The sequence below is a fragment of the Neopsephotus bourkii genome, unplaced genomic scaffold (genome assembly GCF_033783945.1).
Source record: "Neopsephotus bourkii isolate Nb327-2 ecotype Australia unplaced genomic scaffold, CSIRO-AGI_Nbou_v1 NB_196, whole genome shotgun sequence".
Classification (NCBI taxonomy): Eukaryota; Metazoa; Chordata; class Aves; order Psittaciformes; family Psittacidae; genus Neopsephotus; species Neopsephotus bourkii.
The window spans coordinates 8,038,223-8,059,993 of NW_026900709.1; the positions used below are offsets into that span (position 1 = coordinate 8,038,223).

General features: G+C 40.6%; 1 protein-coding gene across 6 annotated transcripts in view; it reads left to right on the top strand.

Annotated features, from left to right (window-relative positions):
• The window catches only part of PIKFYVE (phosphoinositide kinase, FYVE-type zinc finger containing), a 63,083-nt gene that overhangs the window by 23,793 nt on the left and 17,519 nt on the right, over positions 1 to 21,771 (top strand). For 4 of the 6 annotated variants that reach the window (XM_061379000.1, XM_061378972.1, XM_061379010.1 and 1 more), the window contains 13 exons: positions 468 to 615; positions 1,108 to 1,275; positions 6,460 to 6,522; positions 8,591 to 8,720; positions 9,063 to 9,243; positions 10,516 to 10,590; positions 11,227 to 11,334; positions 13,093 to 13,233; positions 13,834 to 13,960; positions 14,933 to 16,119; positions 17,572 to 17,672; positions 18,816 to 18,887; positions 20,496 to 20,667. In XM_061379000.1, the coding sequence (XP_061234984.1) occupies positions 468 to 615; positions 1,108 to 1,275; positions 6,460 to 6,522; positions 8,591 to 8,720; positions 9,063 to 9,243; positions 10,516 to 10,590; positions 11,227 to 11,334; positions 13,093 to 13,233; positions 13,834 to 13,960; positions 14,933 to 16,119; positions 17,572 to 17,672; positions 18,816 to 18,887; positions 20,496 to 20,667 (2,673 nt within the window). Of the gene's footprint in view, positions 1 to 467; positions 616 to 1,107; positions 1,287 to 6,459; positions 6,523 to 8,590; positions 8,721 to 9,062; positions 9,244 to 10,515; positions 10,591 to 11,226; positions 11,335 to 13,092; positions 13,234 to 13,833; positions 13,961 to 14,932; positions 16,120 to 17,571; positions 17,673 to 18,815; positions 18,888 to 20,495; positions 20,668 to 21,771 lie in introns of those variants that run through there. The other 2 variants (XM_061378980.1, XM_061379018.1) reach the window with 2 other exon arrangements.

Consider the following 21,771-nt stretch of genomic DNA (forward strand, 5'->3'; position numbering starts at 1 on the left):
TCTTAGACCTACTTTGGTCAGTCATGGAATTGCTTCAGTAACTTAGAATTAGCCTCCCTTAAAAGCTGCATGTGCTGGTTTCTGGGCAAAGGATACAGTCATCACTCAAATTAGCTGGGGGGATAGCAAGCATTCAAAACTCCTTAGCTGGATGTGGTGACAGAAAATGTGCAGTAGAAGAAACTTGTCCTATAGTGCCATTTAGTCGCAGCTTGTGTGGAAGTGGGAAGGAGGCAGTGAAAGAGCACGTGGGAAGTGTAAAGAAGTACTTGGTTCCTGTTCCAGAGAGCTCCTAATTCATACTAAGTGGGGTGGCTGTATGACTAACTTGGCTCAGCCCACTAAGAGTACCCTCTGACTTTAAAAATGATCTGCATTTGTAGCAGGCTGTTTTTTTAAGGCAGCCTAATATTTCAGCAGAGCTGCACTTTTAACACCTTTTTTTTATTTTCTTCCTTGTCTTCTAGAACACGGAGTTTTCAGAAACCCCATCTCCAGACAGTGACTCTGTGAACTCTGTAGAGGGGCACTCTGAGCCATCCTGGTTCAAAGACATCAAGTTTGATGACAGTGACACAGAGCAGATTGCTGATGAAGGAGAAGATAACTTAGCCAGTGAGTTTCAGCTGTCTTGTGCTCACTCTGCCTTATCCCATGTTATCCTCAGTCCTCAGAACATAGTAGTTTAACCATGTCTTGCTTTATGTGTGTGTGTGTTTGTGTGTGCACGCATGGGGCTGTAAGGATTAAAGCAAACTGTTAACCTAACTAGTCCTCCTGTTTCTTATGATGGATACAGTATTTTATATTTAGTTGCAACTGACAAAACTTTATATTTTTGATGGAGGAGAAGCATGTAAATTCCTGCCTTCTGTTTCTCAAGCAGACTTCTGCTTGATTTGGGCCTATAGCAATGCACTAAAGAGTGCCCAATATATTAGCATGCACGCCTGAAGATAAGATTAGAGCTATAAAAATACTGTATTCCTGTAGTATTGCACACTGGCCTTTATGTAGTAAAGACAATTTTTCTCCTCTCTGATACCCTCATGATTCCCATTTGAACCCTTCTCCTCCCTATATCTTCCCCTTACCCAATACTAAAAGACTCTGCCAGCCCTAGCAAGCGCACTTCAGTCAGCAGCTTCCAGTCCACAATGGACAGTGATTCAGCCGCCTCCATCAGCCTGAACGTGGAGCTGGACAACGTGAACTTCCATATCAAGAAACACTCCAAGTACCCACATGTGCCCCCTCACCCTGCTGACCAAAAAGGTATGAGGTAGTCACCAGCTGGAGTTGCACATGATGGAGAGCTGGGCCCTAATAATACTGACCTATTTGGACACTACTTTTGTAGCTGTCTTACAGAGGGGGAAATACGGTTAGTTGGCACTCACTTGCAGTTTTGATGTGCTCACCTCTGAGGAGGCTCAGTAGACCTCTTGAAACACCTTCTCTTCAGAGTGTGTAACTTCCCCTGGGACTTTCTCTTTGCAGTTGAAACAAAGTCTTCTATCTGTACGTACAATAAGGCAGATCCACATACACCGTTTCTGACTAACGGGGGTTGAAAAATAGTCTGTGCATAAACCAGTTTGCTATGTGTTAACTTGCTTGAGATTAAACTGGAAAAGCAAGCAAAAAATGAAACTCCAAACAAAACCCGGACAAAATTAACTTGGAAGAGGTCTGTGCTGACTTCTAACTGTAGAACACTTGTTTGAAAGAGCACATCCACTTAAGCAAAGTAGGAAGAAATCAGGTAGTCAGTGTTCAAAACTTCTTTGGAAAGAAGTACCAAATTGAAAGACTAAGTAAAATCCTTATGGAAAAAATAATGTACTTCTCTGTTGACAACTGCATTCTCTAAATTGGACAAGGGCTGACTGAAACTAGGGCTTGCCTCTGTCTTGGGTCTGGTATATTCTAGTTGCTTTACATGCTGGGGAGCAATTGATGTCTTTGCTCTGCTTCCTCACTTAAGGTTACATCAGCTTTGTAGACTTCTATCTTTAGCTGCTCTTAAGGAGTCTCTTATTCTTAATTATTCTTTCACCCTTACCCCTTCAGTATTTCCAACTTTAAAAGATAATCCAGTGTTAAATAATGAATTGGTCACAGCTGACTTTGAAAGCATTTTAGACATGAGTGAGAGAGGCAAATTAGAGGGGGCATTTATTAGTGACTGTCATAGTCACCTCTTGTTATTTACTGAAATATGTGTAGAAGAAGGGAAATCTAACTGCTTATTTCCTTCCTGCCTCCTCCTGAGAAAGGAACAGAGTAGGGTAAAAATCTGAGTTGGTGTCGAGTGTCTCAGGAGTAGGGATGTGTTGTCAACATTACTGACACCAACTCATTGTTGGTTCCATTCAACTTGTTTCTAGTTCATGCACTAATCAAATGAAAAGCTAATGCATCTGCAGGGAAGGAAAGATTGAAGAGGGTGAATAAACTGATATATTCCTTTTAGGAAGCAGGGGTGCTCGATTAAGTGAGTTAGAAATAGGCCCAGGTGTGCTGCAGTATCCTATGAATTCACAGCTGTGGCAGGTTTCTTTTTATCAGTGTGTGTTGGGAGTAAAGTGGGTAGTAGTTAGTTTGCCTTGGCCAGTGTTAAAGGACTGGTAGAATGCTAGTCCTGGTTTCAGACATATCTCAGTCTTTAACTCCGTATACAAAAAGCAGAACATGATGAAGGGGAAATGTAAGAACTTAATTCTCTTGGAAACTGATGACCAAATCAAGGTTTCTCATAACCACAGATGAAGCTTTTCTGAGAAAGACTTTGATGATGGAGAGCTTGGAGAAAATCAGTGGAAAAGGCAAGTGGTAAAGGGACTGAGAGGAGAGAGATTTCTATCTTTGAATTATGTATATTGATACCATTCTGCTGAATCTCTGCTGACTGGTGTTTTTACCTGTTCCTGAAGTGTGTGGTCTTTTAACTAGGTTATGCTGTAGGAGTGTAATTGGTAGTGAAAACTGGGAACAATTTATTTTAAGAGAATGGATTTCCCTTGAAGAGGAAGTACCAGTAATATGCCCAGAATTGGCATAGGGTAGAGGTGTGAGTCACTAAAATGCACTGTGAAGAGGTAGGTGTTATCCTGCAGCTTTGGAAAAATCTGTCCCCTCTACAAACACAGAGAGTCTCTACAGGAATGACCTAACCAGGAAGCAACAAGTTAAAATGAATCGATATTATCTTGAATAACAAGAAACACTTGGTGATAGGGAGACTAATTTCACAGGTAGTTAGATATTCATTATTCGAGGCCTTCAAAATTAGGTGGGACAATACCTGTGCATACTGCAGAGCCTAGAGTAGTGGAATGCATGACTGTTAAAACTTTATTCTGGAAATATTAAAGTCTGAGTGCAAAGTCTTCCATTTTGATTTCCTGATTTGTCCTGGCTATATTTGACAAAAGATGCCATCCAGGGTGTTAGAGAGTATCACGATGGTTAGACAGTCAAGACTAGATAGTTATGTTTCTATGTAAAATAGGACATGGTTATTTTTAAAAAAGAGTACTGTATTTTATCAGTGACATGGTGTGTTTGCTGCTGTTAGGGAATCAGTTAACTTCCCTATGACCGTTACGGACTTGTGTATTTGGCTTGATTTCATTTAAGTAGTCTTTTGTCATTAGACTGATGGCAGTGACTTGATTTCTTTTGAAATAACACAGTAAAACTGAAGATCACATCCACCTTCTGAGACTAGTAACTCAATTTCCTCACAACTGGTAAATTACAGTCACTGGGGAAGGACTCATAGGGCAAAACATCAGTGCTAGAAGCGCAGGTCAACTTTGATCTAAGTGGTTAGTGGGTTTCTTCAAATGATTAAGGGATGTGCAATTTCCACCAGTCACAGAAGTCAGCTGCTTTGAAGCAATTGCCTGTGATGTACCAGCTGTGTTTTACAACAGTGTGGTTTGTATATAGTCTGAGTCTAATGGTAGGACTTCTTGTGATGTTACAGGCTGACTAAGGTCTGGTGTGTTTTCATGGAATTTTAGTGACTCCAAGGTAGTTGGCTTGTAGTATCTTACAAGTGAGTATAGTGACTCATTTATAGTATCACTGTCTAAAGACAATGGTACTTTATAGTGTCTATCAAAATAGGAAGCAAAGTTCGATTGCTTTCTGCATTTGAATTTGGGAAAGAGATAAGTGATTTATTTTAAAGTTGCTGTTTTTAAAAAGTTATCAATATGGGAAGCTTTGTTTTCTAAATGTCTTTGCAGCCAGATATCCTTGAGGTATTTTGGGTAGCTAGTTTGTGATGCCTGCATCTAGTTAGGAGGGGGAAAGAGAAGAGCATCTGAATAGCTATGACACAGTTCCTTACCACCATTGCTTGCCAGGCCTTAGTGTGCTGTTATCAGGAGCCCTCCTGGTGCACTTTTTGGGAAGGTGCACCTTGGTTTTTAGTGGGTACTTGTGGATACATGCGTGCTTTTTTGGGTACCTAGAAAAGCTGAGGTTTCAGACCAGTCCATTTTGATGTTTAACCAGAGCAATCTGTAAGGTGTATAAAAAAAAAAAAAAAAGTGCTTGCTGGTTTCCACTGGAGACCTGTGAATTTCTGTGTGCATTTTAGTATTTGTTTTCAGTGATGCCCTTTAATCAGACCTAGGAATTCATGTTCTGGGGGGGGGTTGTTTTGGTGGACCTCTTCAGGGGAGCTTGTAAGACAGTCACTTGATAGCTCACTGCTTACAGACAAAGCTACAGAAACCACTACAGGAACTTCCTCCTCCCCCCTGCTGCTCCTTCTTTGGAGCATGGTGCATCTAGAGATGATGTGTAAGAAATGTGCATTAGCCGCTCTCACTGTCTAAAACTCATACCTGTGAGTGTGTTATCTCTCCTGTCTATGGGGAGGTATGGTATCTTACCTCGTCAGGAATTTCTCAGGGCACAATTGGAACCGAAGTTATAGGAGGTGAAGCTGTATTGAAGAGAAGTGTGGCTGGTTTAGAGGTGCCACCTGTGTCTTTGACTAGAGCATAACTAAGGTTAGGTTTCAGCTAGGGATAACTCCTGCCTTTGCTGTGTCAGTCAGGTATATATGTCAGACGGAATATGAGTGTGTTCACAGTAGTGGCTTCTGCCCTAAGGCTGTTGCAAGGTGGAGAGGGGTGGATGTGTTAGTGTACATGCTCATGTGAAGGTACAGCATGACATGACTTTCTCCGGGTAGTCTGTGGGGTTGTGGGTGAATGAATGCTGAGGGTGAGCTAGCTTTTATCAAGCAGTAGGTTACTGGTAATGTTAGGCTCTTAATCTAAGCACGAGGTGAAAGGAACCTGTAAATAAGTATTAAGCTGCAAGGGGAGCTTGCAGCTTCTCTTTGGCACATTGATCATCTATTGAGTATATATGTTTTCAAACTGGGCAACTGTGGACGAGCTCAGGTTTTGAAAATGGTGGCATGTGAAGGGTCTATGAGTGCTGCTGTTCAGAGACTTGTGATTTTTTTGTGTCCTGTCAGCTCTCTGTTGCTTTCTGTTGGTGTGTGAAAGCTGTGTGGCTTGCATTCTGTTTGTGGCAGTAGATCTGGACCATTCTCAGGGAATGTGACATAGAGTTAGCTTCAGACTTTGGATTATTGCACTGTATAAGCGCTTAGGCTATTGCAGTTGTTTTCTCACTGTACAATCCCTTTGTACAGCAAAGGAACTAACTAAAGGCACAACGATCTACAACGGTCTGTAGATAAAATGAGCTTTTTGTAGGCAGCCAGCCTGTATGAAAGATCAAGATCTAGCAAACTAAACAAGGACGGTAGATGGAGCGTCATCATCTTTCCCGTATGTAAAGTGATATATCTCTTATTTTCCTTTGTTGCTGGGAGTACACCTCTGTCAGCATTGATTCCTCAAAACACTTTAAACTATTCTAGGCTTCAGACTTCTAGGTTTTGAAAGGCAGGCTCTTTTGTTTCCCTCACCAAGTAAGATAAATCTTATGGCTGAGAACTTCAGTCTAAGAACTTCATTGGAGTGTGAGAGCAAGATGGCTTTTGAAACTGTTTTTAGACCAAAGCGAGGAGGCCGTTCCCTCTCTGGACATTCGTATGGTATCTGCTTGCAGCTTAGCACATTTGTATTCGGGTTGAGAGAAGTGTGGTCTGGGTCAATGGGGAAAGCAAACTTTTAGCTCTTAGTTCAGTCTTTGCTCGTGTCTCCTTTGTTTGTTTTGTTTCTTTACAGTAATAAGTGCAATTTTCTTGTTGTCTTAGAACTTTTAGATAGAACAAGAATGAGAGGATATTCTTGTCTTTACCACCCATCAAGCTGTTGCTAAATTGGTGACTAAATGCTTAGATGAGTAATGCTGCTGCTTCTGGTGTGGGCGTGTACATCCTAATTATATGGGCACACCAGTGTAACCTGTCATTTTCTTTGTCTCCGCCTATCTCCCTCTTCTCTCTTCTTTCAGAGTATTTGAATCCTGAGAACGGAGGGCAGCAGATGTTCTCCATAAGTGATGCTTTTATTAAAGGTAAGGAGAAGCTTAAAATGTTGCTGTTGTGCAGTTTTAATATAATGATGGAAGCTCCTCAATACTCCTTTAATAGGGTGTTAACACTTTAGAAATATTTACTTGACAGTAAATCTGAACTTATTTGTGGCAAAACTGGTAGATAAGCTATACTGTAACTTTTTTGAATGCACTTTCAATCTTAAGATTCTTTCACTTCTCGGTTTTCAACATTCAAAAGCACTTAAAGCTTTTACTTGTTTGGGGTTTTTGGGTTTTTTTTTTGAGCAAGTCTAAGTGCCAGGTCTGTTCACAACTTTCCCACCCACGAACTTATGTAACCGATCTTTAACTTTCTGTGCAAGCAAATGAAGATGCGATTATGATTAGTTGCTGTGCTTCCATGGAATAGCTTAAAGCTTCATCTCTTAAATCTGTCTGGGTTTTTGTCATCAGTACCACCACAACCATTTCTACTTCTGAAATGTACTTCTGAAATTGCCATTAGATGCAGTTGTGAGTTTTAAAACCCATGTGCCCTCTAGTATTTGTGACCAGGTGAACTTATGGGATTTTTTGTTCCAGTTAATGGTATCGATTTTGGTGAGCTTGTAAGAGGAGGAAATAAAGGGAAAACCCCAGTGTCTGTGCAGACAGAAAACAAAGTCTTTGATGCTTTGGTTTTAACTGAGCATTTGCTGGAGAAAGAAAAGGGATGTAGTTTTTGTTAATCTTCTGCACAGCTAATTTTGGGTATGGAACATCTGGAAGGAGTTAACTGTTGTTTTTTAAGTCTTTTTTTTTTTTTCCCATTCATCCTTCTCAGATTGCTATTGTATGAGGATTTTGCAGTTGGATCATGCACTCTGGGAAGTTTTAAGCTTGAACTCTGAAGGCTTATTACTTGCCAATGGAAAATTTTTACACTACTAGTGTATGTGACTTATAATCATCCATTGTGAGAATGGGGAAGCTTATAACTTCCCTCTGTAATATCATAATACCTGTATGGAAACAATCTAGTAATTTTTTCAAAGCACATAAATCTCTGCTGAAGGAACCTCCGATCTTGGTACTGCAAACCAGAGAAGTTTTAGGGAGTTGCTACAGAAGATAGTGATTGAAAGTGGAAGGCCTACTCTAAGTGAGGGCTGTTTTATGCTGTTGAAACCCACTTTCTGTTTCCAAACTAGAAATGGCTATAGTTCATGCTGACATTTAAGATTTAGAAATTAATATATTCAGTGGATATAGCCTTCATTGGCATCCTGTTTGTTGTAGCAGTGCTACACCTATGTATATGATGGTTATGTGGATGGATGTCAGAAAATGTGCTGAGGTCTTTTGAAAAGCTTGTGTCACTTCCTTGATAGAAGATCCTGGAGAATTCTGTAATATTAAATACTGTGACATAGCTGCCAGCAGGCTTGTTCATCTACGCTCTGTCAGTACCTGAGCAGCAAGGAGGTGATGTGTGAGGTCAGGGTTGCAAGTCAGCTAAAGGTTCAGAAGTGTGACATATGAATTAATAGCTTAGCATTTCTTTAAAATTTGTCTGGGAGGTGTGTTAAACAAGGCCTCTACAAAGATGTTTTTGGTACCTGTGCTGCAGCCTGAATGAAATAACTAGATCTTTTAATGCCACTTATATGTAGATGTCTTCAAATCAGCTGCTTTTTGTCAATCAAATCGGTGCCTTGGACCAGTGCTGTAAGTCTGAAAGGTATTATGGTTATGTATTATGAATGTACATAATATTTTGAATTTGTTGCTTATTTATAGGCAAAACTGGGATATAAGATTCAGTTTTTTAAATCTTGTCTTAAACTTGGTAACAGCTCAATTCTGGAAAACTGGTCTATACTGGCAGTACAAGAATTTTAGCTCACTTTGCCTTTGTACACTCACCACTTTTATACTCAATACTGTTTGCATCATCATATTACCATGACATCTAGCTCAAACTCAGTTATTCAAGAGGCTTAGGCTTATGTCTTAGTAAAGTCTTCCCATTTCAAACTAGCCTTTCAGAAAGATACAGGCATTCAGTTGTGACCTTATATTAATAAGGTTTGTTTGTCTCTTTCAGAGTCATTGTTCAACAGGAGGGTGGAGGAGAAGTCCAAAGAGCTCTTTTTCACACCCCTAGGCTGGCATCACAGCAATCTTGATCTACTGAGGGAAGAGAATGGGGAAAAACAAGCTATGGAAAGGCTGCTGTAAGAAATATGTAGAAAAAGGAGTTTGCATATATTGACTAACAGTTCCTGAAGCCACTCTGTTCCACCAGCTTTCAGTGGGGCTTAATTTACAGTGGGCAAAACCAAGGATTTAATTTGAATTGTGAAAACCACATTTTCTATAGTGTATTTTGATTGCTTATTTCCCTGTGATTTTTATATATTGAAATGCAGGACCAGAGTTGACTGTAGAACATTCTAGGCAATTCTTCCTTTGGAGACTTCCTGCACTCTAAATGTTAAGAAATTTACTTCTGAAATGCAACTTCAACTAATCACTGTTACATGTATTTGTTTCATGAGACATTTATTTGTTTTCAGGTCTGCTAATCACAACCACATGATGGCACTGCTTCAGCAGCTTCTGTACAATGAGTCCCTGTCACTGTCCTGGAGGGATATCATTGTACCTGTGGTCTGCCAGGTAGTTCAAACTGTACGGCCTGATGTCAAGAACAGAGATGATGACATGGATATCCGCCAGTTTGTTCATATCAAAAAAGTAAGTATCAAAAAATGGATGTAGGGAAATGAAAGGGTGCAGCTGCTGGCAGCACCCCTTGTTTGAAGAGTCCTCTTCATACTACCCCTAGCATGTTTTAGCAGTGTAATTGGCCAATGTAGCCTTTCAGTAAGGTGATGTTCTAGAAGAAGTTGCATAGAAGGAACTTTGCATACTGTGAGAAGCGCTTCAGTGCCGTGGAGCTGATCTCTTCTTTTAGGCTGCAGAAGGTAGCAAAGAGCAACATCTTTTTAAAGACTTACTTCCTTTTTGGTTTCTGCTTGTTTTGTGCTTGGATTGGAAATGTACTGGGTGCTGGATAAGTAGCTTGCAGAACTCTGCATAGCAATCTGTTACTCTATCCATTATGGAGGACTGAACTCCTCCCATGTGACGTATAATGACTTTCCTCTAGAGGAAAAGTTAATTGCTGTGGGATATTGCATCCGGGTCTGCCAGATGTCGCGGTGTTGACATTGGTGAACTGCAAAGCTGGAGTTGTGGTGAGCAGAGTTTCTTCTGAGAGGCTGATGTGAAACTGACATCCAAGGAGCTAGTATGACTGAGGATCAAAGGCTCAGCTTTGTTTTTCTTTGACAAAATTAACCTGGGGAGGCCTTTTGTATTTGGAAGCCAGGTAAGATACAAGGAGAACCTCACAGTCCTGGTGGCATCTCTTCAGGCAGCATCAGTAGTTGCTTTCTTTCCTGAATCTCCACTTCAAAGAGCAGATGTTCAGAGGTGAAAGCTCTGTCTGCTGTTTTCACATGCTCATAACAGAAATGTACTCTGAAACATGTTATTCAGAAATTACTCCTGTGATTGGTTGTAACTGTAGGCACACTAGTCAAGTGTTCAATGCGTTCAGATAGTAGGTAGAAGTTTGGTTTTTCTCTCCTTTGTGTTTTCCTTTCCTTCTTTCCTTTCCTTACAACTTGTTTGATGTCAGTGGAAAAGGCATGTGCAAAGGGATATGCTTCTGATGGCCTATAGAATTTAGGTTTGCTTATCTTCCATAATGTAGCTGGTTTAACAAATATGCATTTGTTGAGAGGGCCATAGAGATCCTGGAACTTAATACGTGTTTTCATGTTGTCCTTAGTTTGCCAGACTTTTAAAGAAAAGATTTGTGTGTCCAGCATGACTGTATCTGATGTTTCATGTGATAGCTAAGGGTGTAGCTAAAGTTTGCACGTCAGTTATGTATTAGGTTTACTGCATTAGAAGTTATGGGAGTGTATGACACTTGTAAAATGTTCTTTGTTTTATTAGATTCCTGGTGGAAAGAAATTTGACTCCATGGTGGTGAATGGTTTTGTTTGCACTAAGAATGTTGCACACAAAAAGGTAATGTAGGCTTAGCTAATCAAGTGCTGGCTAATAATTTGTGCTGAGGAAGCAAACGATGACTTCCTGTTTTTTTCTGTCACCAGTCAGGAGGATTGCAAGCTTTCTCTAGTTTGAGTCCCTAAGCCAGAACAGCTTTTAAATCATTTTTTCTTTTCCAAGCTGTTTTCTTTTAGCCCAGAGATTTGGGGTTGGGGGAAGATTTTCTCATGCACATATAGAAAAACATCCTTTCTACGCCAACAGCCTCAGAGGCATCTAATAATTACCCTAAGTTTTAGCTAGAAAAAGGCTTTTGTAGTTCTAGCTTATGACAGTATAGTAAAATGAGCCTTTAAATAAAGCAGGAAGTCAAGATAGAAGCGATCTGGATGGAGGCTCCAAAGTGTATCAAAACTTTGGGTTTCTTGGAGGTGACTGTAGAAACCTCTAATACTGCACTCTTACTGGATAGTAGCTGTGAAATATTGAAACTGGGTGTAATATCTTCATAAGAAGGAAGAATGTATAGTTGGGAGGATAGCTGAGACACTTTTGGGAGATTGGGTTTATCATGGGATGTCTGTCTTCTCGTGTACACTTTATCTTCCAGATGATTGTATTTTTGTTGTAACAATTTTTGTGTCTTCTTTTCAGATGAACTCTTGCTTAAAAAATCCCAAAATTCTTCTGCTGAAGTGCTCAATTGAGTACCTGTATCGGGAAGAAACAAAGTTTACCTGCATAGACCCTATAGTACTTCAGGTGAGAGCATGCTTTTGTTCTTGGTTAAAACAAAATAGGATGATCAATGCACATCTGATTGGGGTTTTTTTCAGTGTTTAAGGTGGAGTTGAGTGAGGTTGCATAGAAAAGAGAAAAATCTCATCTAGAAAACTGCTGCAGCAAATACAGTACAAGCTGGTGGTCTTGTAACTTGACAACAGAAACCATCAGCACATGTACTGAGAGTGATCTTTTGATCCTCACAATCAAATCCAGTATTTAAAAAAATGTGGGGTCTTTTTAATGATACCATGTATAAGGAACATACAGTTCCTTATTACAGAAGGTCAGGGCTAGGTATGACTTAGCATGTGAAGAAATAGTAGAAAAGTTAGTGTAGCTGAGGGTGAAGTTGCGTCCATGTTATTTCTTGTCAGGCTTGAAAAAAAATGGAACAACCACCAACCTAAAAAGTGATGAACTACAAAGAGTCACTTTAAAACAGGTGCCCTGTCCCTGTGAGCAGGAAGGTGCTTCAAATATGAAAACACTGAAACAGATAGACCTTTTCTTTAACACACTGTATTCCTGTCTGAGAATCGGTCTTCAGGTGTTTGTCAGGATAATCATAACAAGTGTGTTGGGTGCCCTACTGGGCTTGAGGCATGAGTTTTATTTCTGTATTTGATTATTTCTTTAGCATGCATTTAAACCCACTTTTGTGTGTTGATTAATGGAGAGGATTACAGGTATGAAAGCTTTAGCAATGGAACTTGTCTCTGTTCTCTGCTTAGTGAGCTGGTTTTCTAGTAAAATCTTCAGCTGAGACCTGTCCTTTGTCTGGATGGGGTAGAAGTAGCTTCTAAATACCTTCTAAATATTGGTCTCTGATTATTTCAGCATCGGCTTTAGAATGTGACCTGCATTAAGGTCTTACCGGACAAAAAATACTACAGAAATACCAGTTAAATTGAAAAGATTAGCTTCTAGAAAAAGCTGTATCTTTGCAACATTAACATGAATATTTGTGTTCTGAAGAGCTGACAAACTGCTTTTGTGGGGTCTCTTGCACAGACTTTCTAAAACCTGACTGATGTGAGCTGCATTAACACAATAGAGGCTTGGAAAGTTGTATCCACCTCAGTATAAGCTTTTAATACAGATGGAGTTAAAGCTCTGCTTTCTCTTTCTGTGCATAGAAAAAGAAGTGTGGAGGGGATAGTGAGATGAAGCCAGAAGGCAGGCACGATTAGAAGAGCAATTTTTCAGTGCACAGCATTTTGGATCCCACTCCAGGAGCACTGTCTCCAAATACAGATTTAGGGACTGAAGGTCTGTGTATAGACTAGTAGAGGTGTAGAACACTGGCATACTCTTAGTGAATGGTAGTGGCAGAGTGCCAGCACTCAACATTAGCATGTATTTGAAGATGGAAAGCATAATAACTGCAACAGCTTTGGTTTAGGATGCTCTAATTCTGGCAGCTTTCAAACATGAAGACTTTTTCTATGTAACAATATAAGGTTCATGTATCTATGTTTGGATTCTGCTGCAAGTCTCTTACTTCAGGCTGTCATCAGACTACATCCTTATGTGCAATTAGTACGTATAACAAATTACTGATAAATTTGAGTATTGTTCTGTGGGGATGATGAAATGTGCACAATGGGCAACTGATGGTGGTTTCTGGGTAGCTGGTTTCCCTGTTTTTATAGGAAAGGTCAGTGTATACATGAGAGAAAGTAACATTAAGATGGATTTGTTGTTGTTCTTAACATACTTTGTTCCTGTCTGCAGGAAAGGGAGTTCTTGAAGAACTATGTACAGCGGATAGTTGATGTCAGGCCTAATTTGGTCCTTGTTGAGAAGACTGTGTCCCGAATTGCGCAGGACATGCTCTTAGAGCATGGTATCACTCTGGTCATCAATGTCAAGCCGGTGAGTGTTTCCAGCCAAAGTCAGACTGGGTCTTGTGGTAGATCTCTTTGCTTTCTCCAGGGAGCTTGCTACAAGGAGAAGTTGAAGAGTTATCTTATTTTTGACTCTAACCAAACCTGAGCTCTCTTTTAATGGCACTTCTCTCCTGAAAAGACAGGACAGGCAAACCCTGGCTCGGTTCTAGGTAACTCTAGCACCTGTTTGTAGCAAATGGGTCCACAGTGATTGCAGGAGAGCCTCTCTGTCCTTGTGGGATAGGGTACAGATAGCCAAACAGAGCAGCTGTGGGAGTTGGCTGAGCTGATAGCCAGCACTGTGGTGACTACACTATACCTCCTGGAACTCTTCACTTGAATAGATCCAGATACCTCCAAGCAAGAGCACAATCTTACCTCTCACCAGAAATATTTCCTGCTTTTCTAAGATTCTTGTATATTGCAGGTGTGTGTTTTTGTGACTGAGTTTAACCCAGAGTTTCCATCTCAGTGAGAGGTTTCCTTGGTCACATTGGTTTGCTTGTTTGTTTTTTAAGAGCAACCTAAAGATGCCATTGCCCTCTTTGCACTGCAGATTCTTACTGTTCTTTCAATTTTTTTGCAGCAAGTGTTAGACCGGGTGAGTCGAATGACCCAAGGAGACTTAGTGATGTCAATGGATCAACTGTTGACCAAACCACGTTTGGGAACCTGTCATAAATTTTATATGCAAGTTTTCCAGTTGCCCAATGGTGAGTAAACTTGACGTGTCTTAGCTTGTGTTTGTGAAAGGGTAAATGTTTTGCTTCCCTTAACTGGATCTAAAGTGTTGGGTGCCTTGTGTGATCCAGTGTTATCCTTCCTACTCATCTTTCTTTACTTTGTTACATCTTGAAACTACGGTGAACTGGCTGTGGAAATGAAAGCATGGTCTAACAAAGATGAGACACACTAGGTTTTAATTAGGCTGAAAATACTACAGAATAGAGAATTCAGTCTGTCTGGGCACCTGTTCAGTTGCTTAACTGTCCTCACCATAAGGAATTTTTCCACATAGAAACAGAGCCAGTACAGCCTGGCTTGGAAGGGACCTCAGAAGATCACCTGATCCTACTTTAACATATCCAGTCAAAGTTTTCCTCATTGCAGTTTGTACATGCTACCCCAAGTCCAGTCATTGTGCACCTTTGAGAAATCATGTTCCTTTTCCTCTGTAACTTCTTTTTGGCAGTGGAAGTCTGTGAAGGAAGAAATGCTGCTTGACAGGCTCCCAGTGATGCTAGCGCAAGTAGATTCTGTTCATGCAAGTCTTTGTGGAGGTGCAGCCTTTGCATCTCTTCTCCTTCCACTTCCAGCCTTTAAATTGCACTCAAAGTCATGTAGGCTTATGACTTGTAATGACGAGCAAACGTGCCTAGGAAGATAGTGGTTTTTTGCTTCACTGCTGCAGAGTCTGCAGTGATCTTAGGCCAACGTGTTCCATGTGGCCTTCACTTGGACTTTTCGATGATTTACTTTACAAAACAGGAGAAGTTCTATAGCAAATGCTTGTTTTGCTTGCAGAAAATGTTATTTTAGCACAAAGATGTGAATTTCTGCAGCTGGATTGTGCTACCAACATTACTTGTTCTTAGTCTGTTATTCTTTCCAGTGTGTGAGACAGCTAAGAGCAGGTTAACTATAGTTCTCATCTTAACTCCTATGTTGGTTTTGTTTTCTTCTAGATCAGACAAAAACCCTGATGTTCTTTGAAGGGTGTCCCCAGCACCTGGGTTGCACTATCAAGTTGTGTGGTGCGGCAGAGTACGAGCTGGCCCGTGTGAAGGAGATTCTGATTTTCATGATCTGTGTGGCTTATCATTCCCAGCTGGAAATTTCTTTCCTTATGGATGAGTTTGCCATGCCCCCTACTCTGACCAGAAACACCTCCTTTCACTCCCTTATTGAGGAGCCAGGAGATGAAAGTGAACAACAGAACCTCTTCAATGGTGAGGATTTCAGCACAGCAGTCAGAGACATTGAACTGTCCTCTGAAAAACTGCCTGTAATCTCTGAGTCTGTGTCCTCTGATGAGGTCAGCTTGCTTGAACAAAGACGTTTATTTGAGAGAGATGACCAAGAGAACAGTCAACTGGAAATGGTGTCTTCAAAACAGCAAGAGCACCACAAATTGGAGTCACAATTTCCAGTGTTCAACTCTGTACCTCCTGCAGTACCTGAAACATCCCTGTTGCCCCTCCATGGCATGGACCAGCACTTGGTCACTCTGGATAGCCAGACACTAGAGTGTTTTCAACAGGCAGATGACCTGCAGGAGTCCAAGAGTCAGATGAGAGTCTTCAGAGATCCTCTCCAGGATGATACTGGTTTATATGTCACGGAGGAAGTAACTTCTTCTGAAGATCGTCTCAAGACTTACTCTGCAGCATTTAAGCAGGAATTGAAAGATGTAATTCTCTGTATTTCTCCTGTACTGATGTTCCGTGAACCATTTCTTTTGACTGAAAAAGGCATGAGGTGCCCTGCCCGGGATTACTTCCCTGAGCAAGTTTATTGGTCTCCACTTCTTAATAAGGAATACAAAGAGCTGGAGAGCAGAAGGAAGAGACAGTTGTTGCGGGATTTCTCTGGACTACAAGGGATGAATGGGAGTATTCAAGCCAAGCCTATCCAAGTCTTACCTTCTCACGAGTTGGTCAGTACTAGAATAGCAGAACATCTAGGTGATAGCCAGAGCTTGGCCAGAATGCTGGCTGATTATCGGGCCAGAGGAGGGAGGATACTACAGAAAAATGGAGATCCCTTTGCCCAAAGTAGGGAGATGTCTAGTGTCCCTACTGGAAAAACTGGCTGTAGGAATGAAGAAGACAAAAAGGGACTGGCTCAGAGTGAATCCTCATGGTCTCATAAGGTAAGATTCAAAGCTATGCTACTGAAAAACCCAGGTTACATCAGTTTTGTGTGGTATAACAGAAGGCATTAAACATTAAATCAGAATTTGGGTTGGTGATTAGGGTTGTTTTTTTTTTTTTGGTGTGTGGGTGTTTTTGGCTTTGTTTTTGTTTGCTTGTGTATTGCTTTTGTTTTTTGACCAGGTTGAAACTGCATTTTAGCTTGTAGCACTCTGGGCACTTAAACAAGCCTGTATGACCAGGGGTTGTAGGGGTATAAGAAAGCAGAACAAGAGACTGCCTGCAGAATTTCTCTGAAAAGGGAAGAGGTTGTGATACTGTGCTTCCTGAGAAATTCACAAAGTCAGCCCAGAATCCGTGCATGACATGGCCTGTCAGCTTGGCTGTACATGAAAATGAGTTCATGGGGGGGGGGGGGGTGGCAAACATAAAGTAGTTTCTGAAACTGAGCTTTCTTGCTGCTTGTATTGGTGATTTCTAAAAGCATAATATTTCCATCTTCAGAGGGCTTAATGTCATGTAAAATGCAGTAAGCTGCAATTACAGTGAAGTATTTGATTGTAAAAAGTTTGAGTGATCTGAGGAAATGGGAGAATCTTGTAATGGAGGGGAGGAATCTTTGGAAATTCAAAGGAAGGGAATATGTGATTGTAATCAAAATATTTAAAGTCTTGGGGAAACTGCTGTTGAAAGTAACCAGCTTGTATGTGAAGAAAAGGATATTGGGACTTTCCTGAACTGGAAGCTGTTCATGAAAATAGTCTATGAACAACAGTAACAGAACTGATACCTTGAAATAGTCAAACGTCTGCTCCCTGAGCCAGTCAGCCCTCAAGATTATGAGTGGAAGTCACTATTTAATGGTGCTTAAATGTAAATCTGTGTAGCTTCACAGGCCATAATCTTCCAAACTGTAAGACTAGCCCTTGCTCTGGATCAGACTGGTTGATGCAGTTTTAAATTTATTCAGTGATCAAAGAAAAGTATTTGGTAACTTCATAGTTCTGTAGGGTGTGGAAAGGGGAACAGCTCCATTCCAGAAGCAATGGTAAATCTCTTCAGAGAGGACAGTAAGTTGAAAGTCTTTCTATAGCCTGAATGAGTAATTGCGGCAGTTTTGACTGCAAGGTACCCTAAACCACACAGTGCTTCGGAGGCTCTGGATGTTTGTCTTGGGACTTCTGTTATTTTACATTTCTCTTGGCTTCCTTTCCACAGAAGCACATAAGTGCATTGCTTTTATTAGTTATGCTGTTTTAAAGCTGCAGTTAGCAATTATACATGGTACAAGTCTGCCTAAAGCTCAGAGATATGCAAGGTTAATCAGTACCAAAGGAGCAAGCAGAGATTAATCTTTAAATAAAATTACTGGAATAGAATTTTGTCATGAGGAGTTGTGTGTAGATGGAGGTGTCTGTAACTGGTAAATGAGTTTTTCCTCTCTCTACCAGGTGGATTGCCTGAGTCCAGTAAACCATCAGAGGCTCTGTGTTCTCTTCAGTAGCTCTTCTGCTCAGTCCAGCAATGCTCCAAGTGCCTGTGTTAGCCCCTGGTATGAAAACTACTTCTCTACAGCCTGTACAGTTGCTATCTTTTTTTATATAAGTCGAGGTCAGTGCTTGCTTCATAGCAGTATTTCTTTGAGGACTTCTTGGTAGATTGTGCCCATCCTGTGACAGGAACTGTTGCCGGAAGAATTTGGTCTTACTTAGCCAGGTGGATCCAGAGCATAGATCCTTTGTAATCCCTAAGGCATGAATGATAAAGCCAAGCCTAAAACCCAATAGTTAGTTGATCCTTTCACTGCAGAGTAATGTATGTGTAGGGAGGGCACTGCATGCAGTTTTGTGGGGAAATGTTGGGGTATATAAACACAGAAGAATACCCAAGCCCAAAAAGTAAGCCCGAGGAGAATCTCAGAATACTTCTAGGTTGTATTATTTGAGAGTGCCATTTGAATATATTGCTATATTTTTCATTTTATTGTCAGCAGCATGAGAACTTTAACTGTTTCTAGCTTAGGGGGCTGTAATTTGTTAGTTGTGTGCAACTTATGACACGCTTCTAGCTCTACTAGACAGAACAAGTCGTAAGTGTTTCATCATCTAGCTTACCTGAAAATATAGAGATGGTGCTCTCACAGGGAAAGGTCTAGAGTTGCTGTAAAAGCTTAGGAATTAACCAAAGAATGTGGTGATAAGCTCACTAAACAGCAACAATAAGAGGATGTAAATTACTGTTATTAGAGATGTCTGAATTGTGACACCTAAACTGATAGATGCTTTAAGTGACTTGGTCACCTCAGGTTCTAAGAAAACAGAAGTTGCTATTACATCTGCTAGAAAAATAAGGCTTTCTTAAGGCTGTTTTTATCTTCTTGTAGTGTTCAAGGCTTCAAGCTGTCTAGGTTTCTGTGCCTAGATATTCTTAAGCATGATCTTAAAAAGTGCAGTTGAATTCTATTTGACTTTCAAGTATCAAGTTACAAGTTGTTCTAGTAGCACTCACGATTCCCTTATTAGCAAACCTAACAGCAGGGATCTAGGAAGGGTAGTCAGGAGGGGAAAACGAGTCCCTGAATGTATACAGGGCTGAAAACAAGCCAGCAGTGGGTATTGATCTGTGCGCTTAATGGCTGTTGCACAGCTAGCAGTGACAGCATCCATCCTATAAATCATTCTGTTCTCTGCTTTAGGATTGTGACCATGGAGTTCTATGGGAAAAATGACCTGACACTAGGGATTTTTTTGGAGCGCTACTGTTTCAGGTGAGGGGGAACTTACTCTAAATCTCATTCTAAACAAAAGAAAAGCTTTTGGTAGCTCTGTATAGCTGACCTGCCACCTTCTTCATAGATTGTACTTCCTGTGCACTTAGGATAACCGCAGAGCTGGTTATGGCCTAGTAAAGCTTACAAATTAAATCTGTTGTTCCCTTTGCTTTATTATCATGCTGTAGTGAAACAGGAACTGTATTTAAGAATTCACTTACTTGTGCTCACTACTTAAAAGCTTTACGTCTACTGCTTTCCCACTTGGTCTCTGTCCCTCTTACTCTAATGAGAAGTGGAACAGATTATGAAACAAGATTTAAAAGTTCATGAAGATAGATTTGTTCATTTAACACATTCTTGTAGGTATCAGGACTGTTAAGGGCATAGTTAAGAGTCTGAGCGTGTATTCCAAACAGCTATTTATCAAGACAAGCAACTACTGATGACTGTCTTCTGAGGCTTCTATTTGAGCTTTCATATGAGTTCTGGAAAAGACCCTACTTCTTTAGAGTTATCTGAACATCTCGGAGTAAGGCTTTGTCATATCTGGAAGGTGGCTAGTGTAAATGCTTCAGAACACTTTTAGCCCTGGCGAAGTACTGTGTAATTTAGTTCATCTGACAGAGGTGCAAGTTGTTATGTTTCAGTAATAATCAGTACTGCCAGAACCCTCTACAGGGTCTCAGCAGGCTGTGAAGCTGGATAGGCAACCTGTGGTTTCTCAGATGACAAGGTTACTCTCTTTTCTCCCTTGGCCACTTGCTGTTGCAAAAGGCTCTTAATGTTCAGCCTTCTCTGGAGGAACAAGTATTTCTCCTTGTGCTGATCAGTGAGGAGCAGCAACTCAGCTGCCAATTTTAAATTCTTATTTGCCGCTGCTGACTAGCAGAGTGCTAACGTGGATGCTTCTCAGTTGCCATAGTTTTGGTAATTAAATGTTATTTATTTGTTTGTTTGTTTGTTTATTTCCTATGAGCAAGGAGGCTCTATTTTTTTTTTCCAGGCTTTTTCTGTTTTTGAAGAATTCCCTGTTTCACTTTGATACATGAACAATTAAGCTTTTATTTTTCTGTTGTAACACTCTTCCCTTACTTAAAAGAAATCCATCCAAAGAAAGGTCACAAGTTTTTTGTTGAAAGAGGTTATATGGCATTATTTTGCTCACCTCTTCCTTCAGGAAGCTGAAGCATTACTAGCTTGAAGGCTTTTTGGCACACCTGTGACCTCAGTAGCCTTTGCTGTGGTACACTGCCAAAGTTATCTTCTAACTTGTTGCCAGGCCCTTCCAGGTTATTGATCCATACTTTGTGGACTACAGGAAGTATGTCGGTAGAAAGCGATTCGTTATAAAAAGATTGTGATAGCAGCTAGTATCCAGTCACTTCTTTTTAGACCTATATGGTTGTTGTTGGCAAGGGAATTTCCCTACATGCTGTTTCTAAATGAGCACAATTCACTATAGAAACAGCTCTCACTAAGGCTTAGCTAACTTCCACACTAAAGGTAAACAGTACTGTGATACTGAAAGACATATTGGATATGTTGAATCTGTTCTATAGCAGCACCTAGCATGTGATTATTCCTTCCATTTCCCTCTATAAGGCCTTCCTACCAATGCCCCAGCATGTTCTGTGAAACACCGATGGTGCACCACATTCGTCGCTTTGTTCATGGGCAAGGCTGTGTGCAAATTGTGTTAAAGGAGCTGGACTCCCCAGTCCCTGGATACCAGCACACCATTCTTACCTACTCCTGGTGCAGACTGTGTAAACAGGTAAGGATGTGGACCTAAGAATCATTCCAGTTTAGTATTCTTGTTGTGTCTGGCTTTGTATGTAAAGGCAGTATTTTTGAGAAAGTGCTCATCCCTGGCCCTATTGCTAAACTAGCACAAAGCCTGTTGCTGATACAGGTATTCTCGTGTATCTAAAAGTTCCTCTTGTAGAGAGGGCTGTTGAGGATGAAACATCTTGTGTGAGGTAGTCATGTGGGAAAGTGTCAAACCTGGCTCTAAGAGGATAGGTTTAAATGGAGCTGATGTATTCCTAGAAACCAGTTTCTGACACGTGGAAAATGGAGTTGTCCTCTTAGAGGTGGCGAGTGTGGTCCCTTTCCCTGCAGTGAATCAATGTGAGCATCAAAAGAATGGGGAAGGGCAGACACTGAACACCTACTGGCTTAGTAATTGGCTAAACCCACTTGGTATTCTTTGGTCTGGTATGGACTGGGCAGTCTTGCATTGCATCAGTGTGATGTCTAGGCTTCCTTTAGTAGTCATTAGAAAGTAAGTAAAATCTTTATTAGAGGAATGAAGTTGCTTTAAAAATCCACAAGGTAGTACGACTGTGTATTATCTGAAACTTGCTCTATAATTTAGCTAAGAAAACATTGCTAACTGGATACTCATCTCTAGCCAAACATTCTAAAACTTAAAAGCCTCCAAAGAGAGAAGAATAAGACTTAATGAAAAAAGATTCATGCGGTGCTTGAAATGCAAAACATCTCAATTACCCATGTGGATGACTCAATTCACCTGCTTACGCTGTCTTAAACATAGGTGTTGGATTTAAAGATACCTGGAGGAAGTTAATGTAATTACTGAAGGCAAGCCTGCTGTGTATACACCTGTTCTGTAACCTTTTATTTCTGTGTGCTCATGTAAACACTAATATGTTTGTGGCTATTAAGTATGTATAAAGTAGTGACTACTCTAAGCTTGCAAGCACTGCTGAAGTTGAAATAAACTGCAGAGTGTTTGTAGCTGAAGAATCACCAGGGGAAAAGCACATGTTGAAACCACTGCTGCTGACTCGATTGCTGGAAATTGTCCCTGTGCAGAGAAATAGCATATCAGATATAAGCTGTCAAGGATATGTTT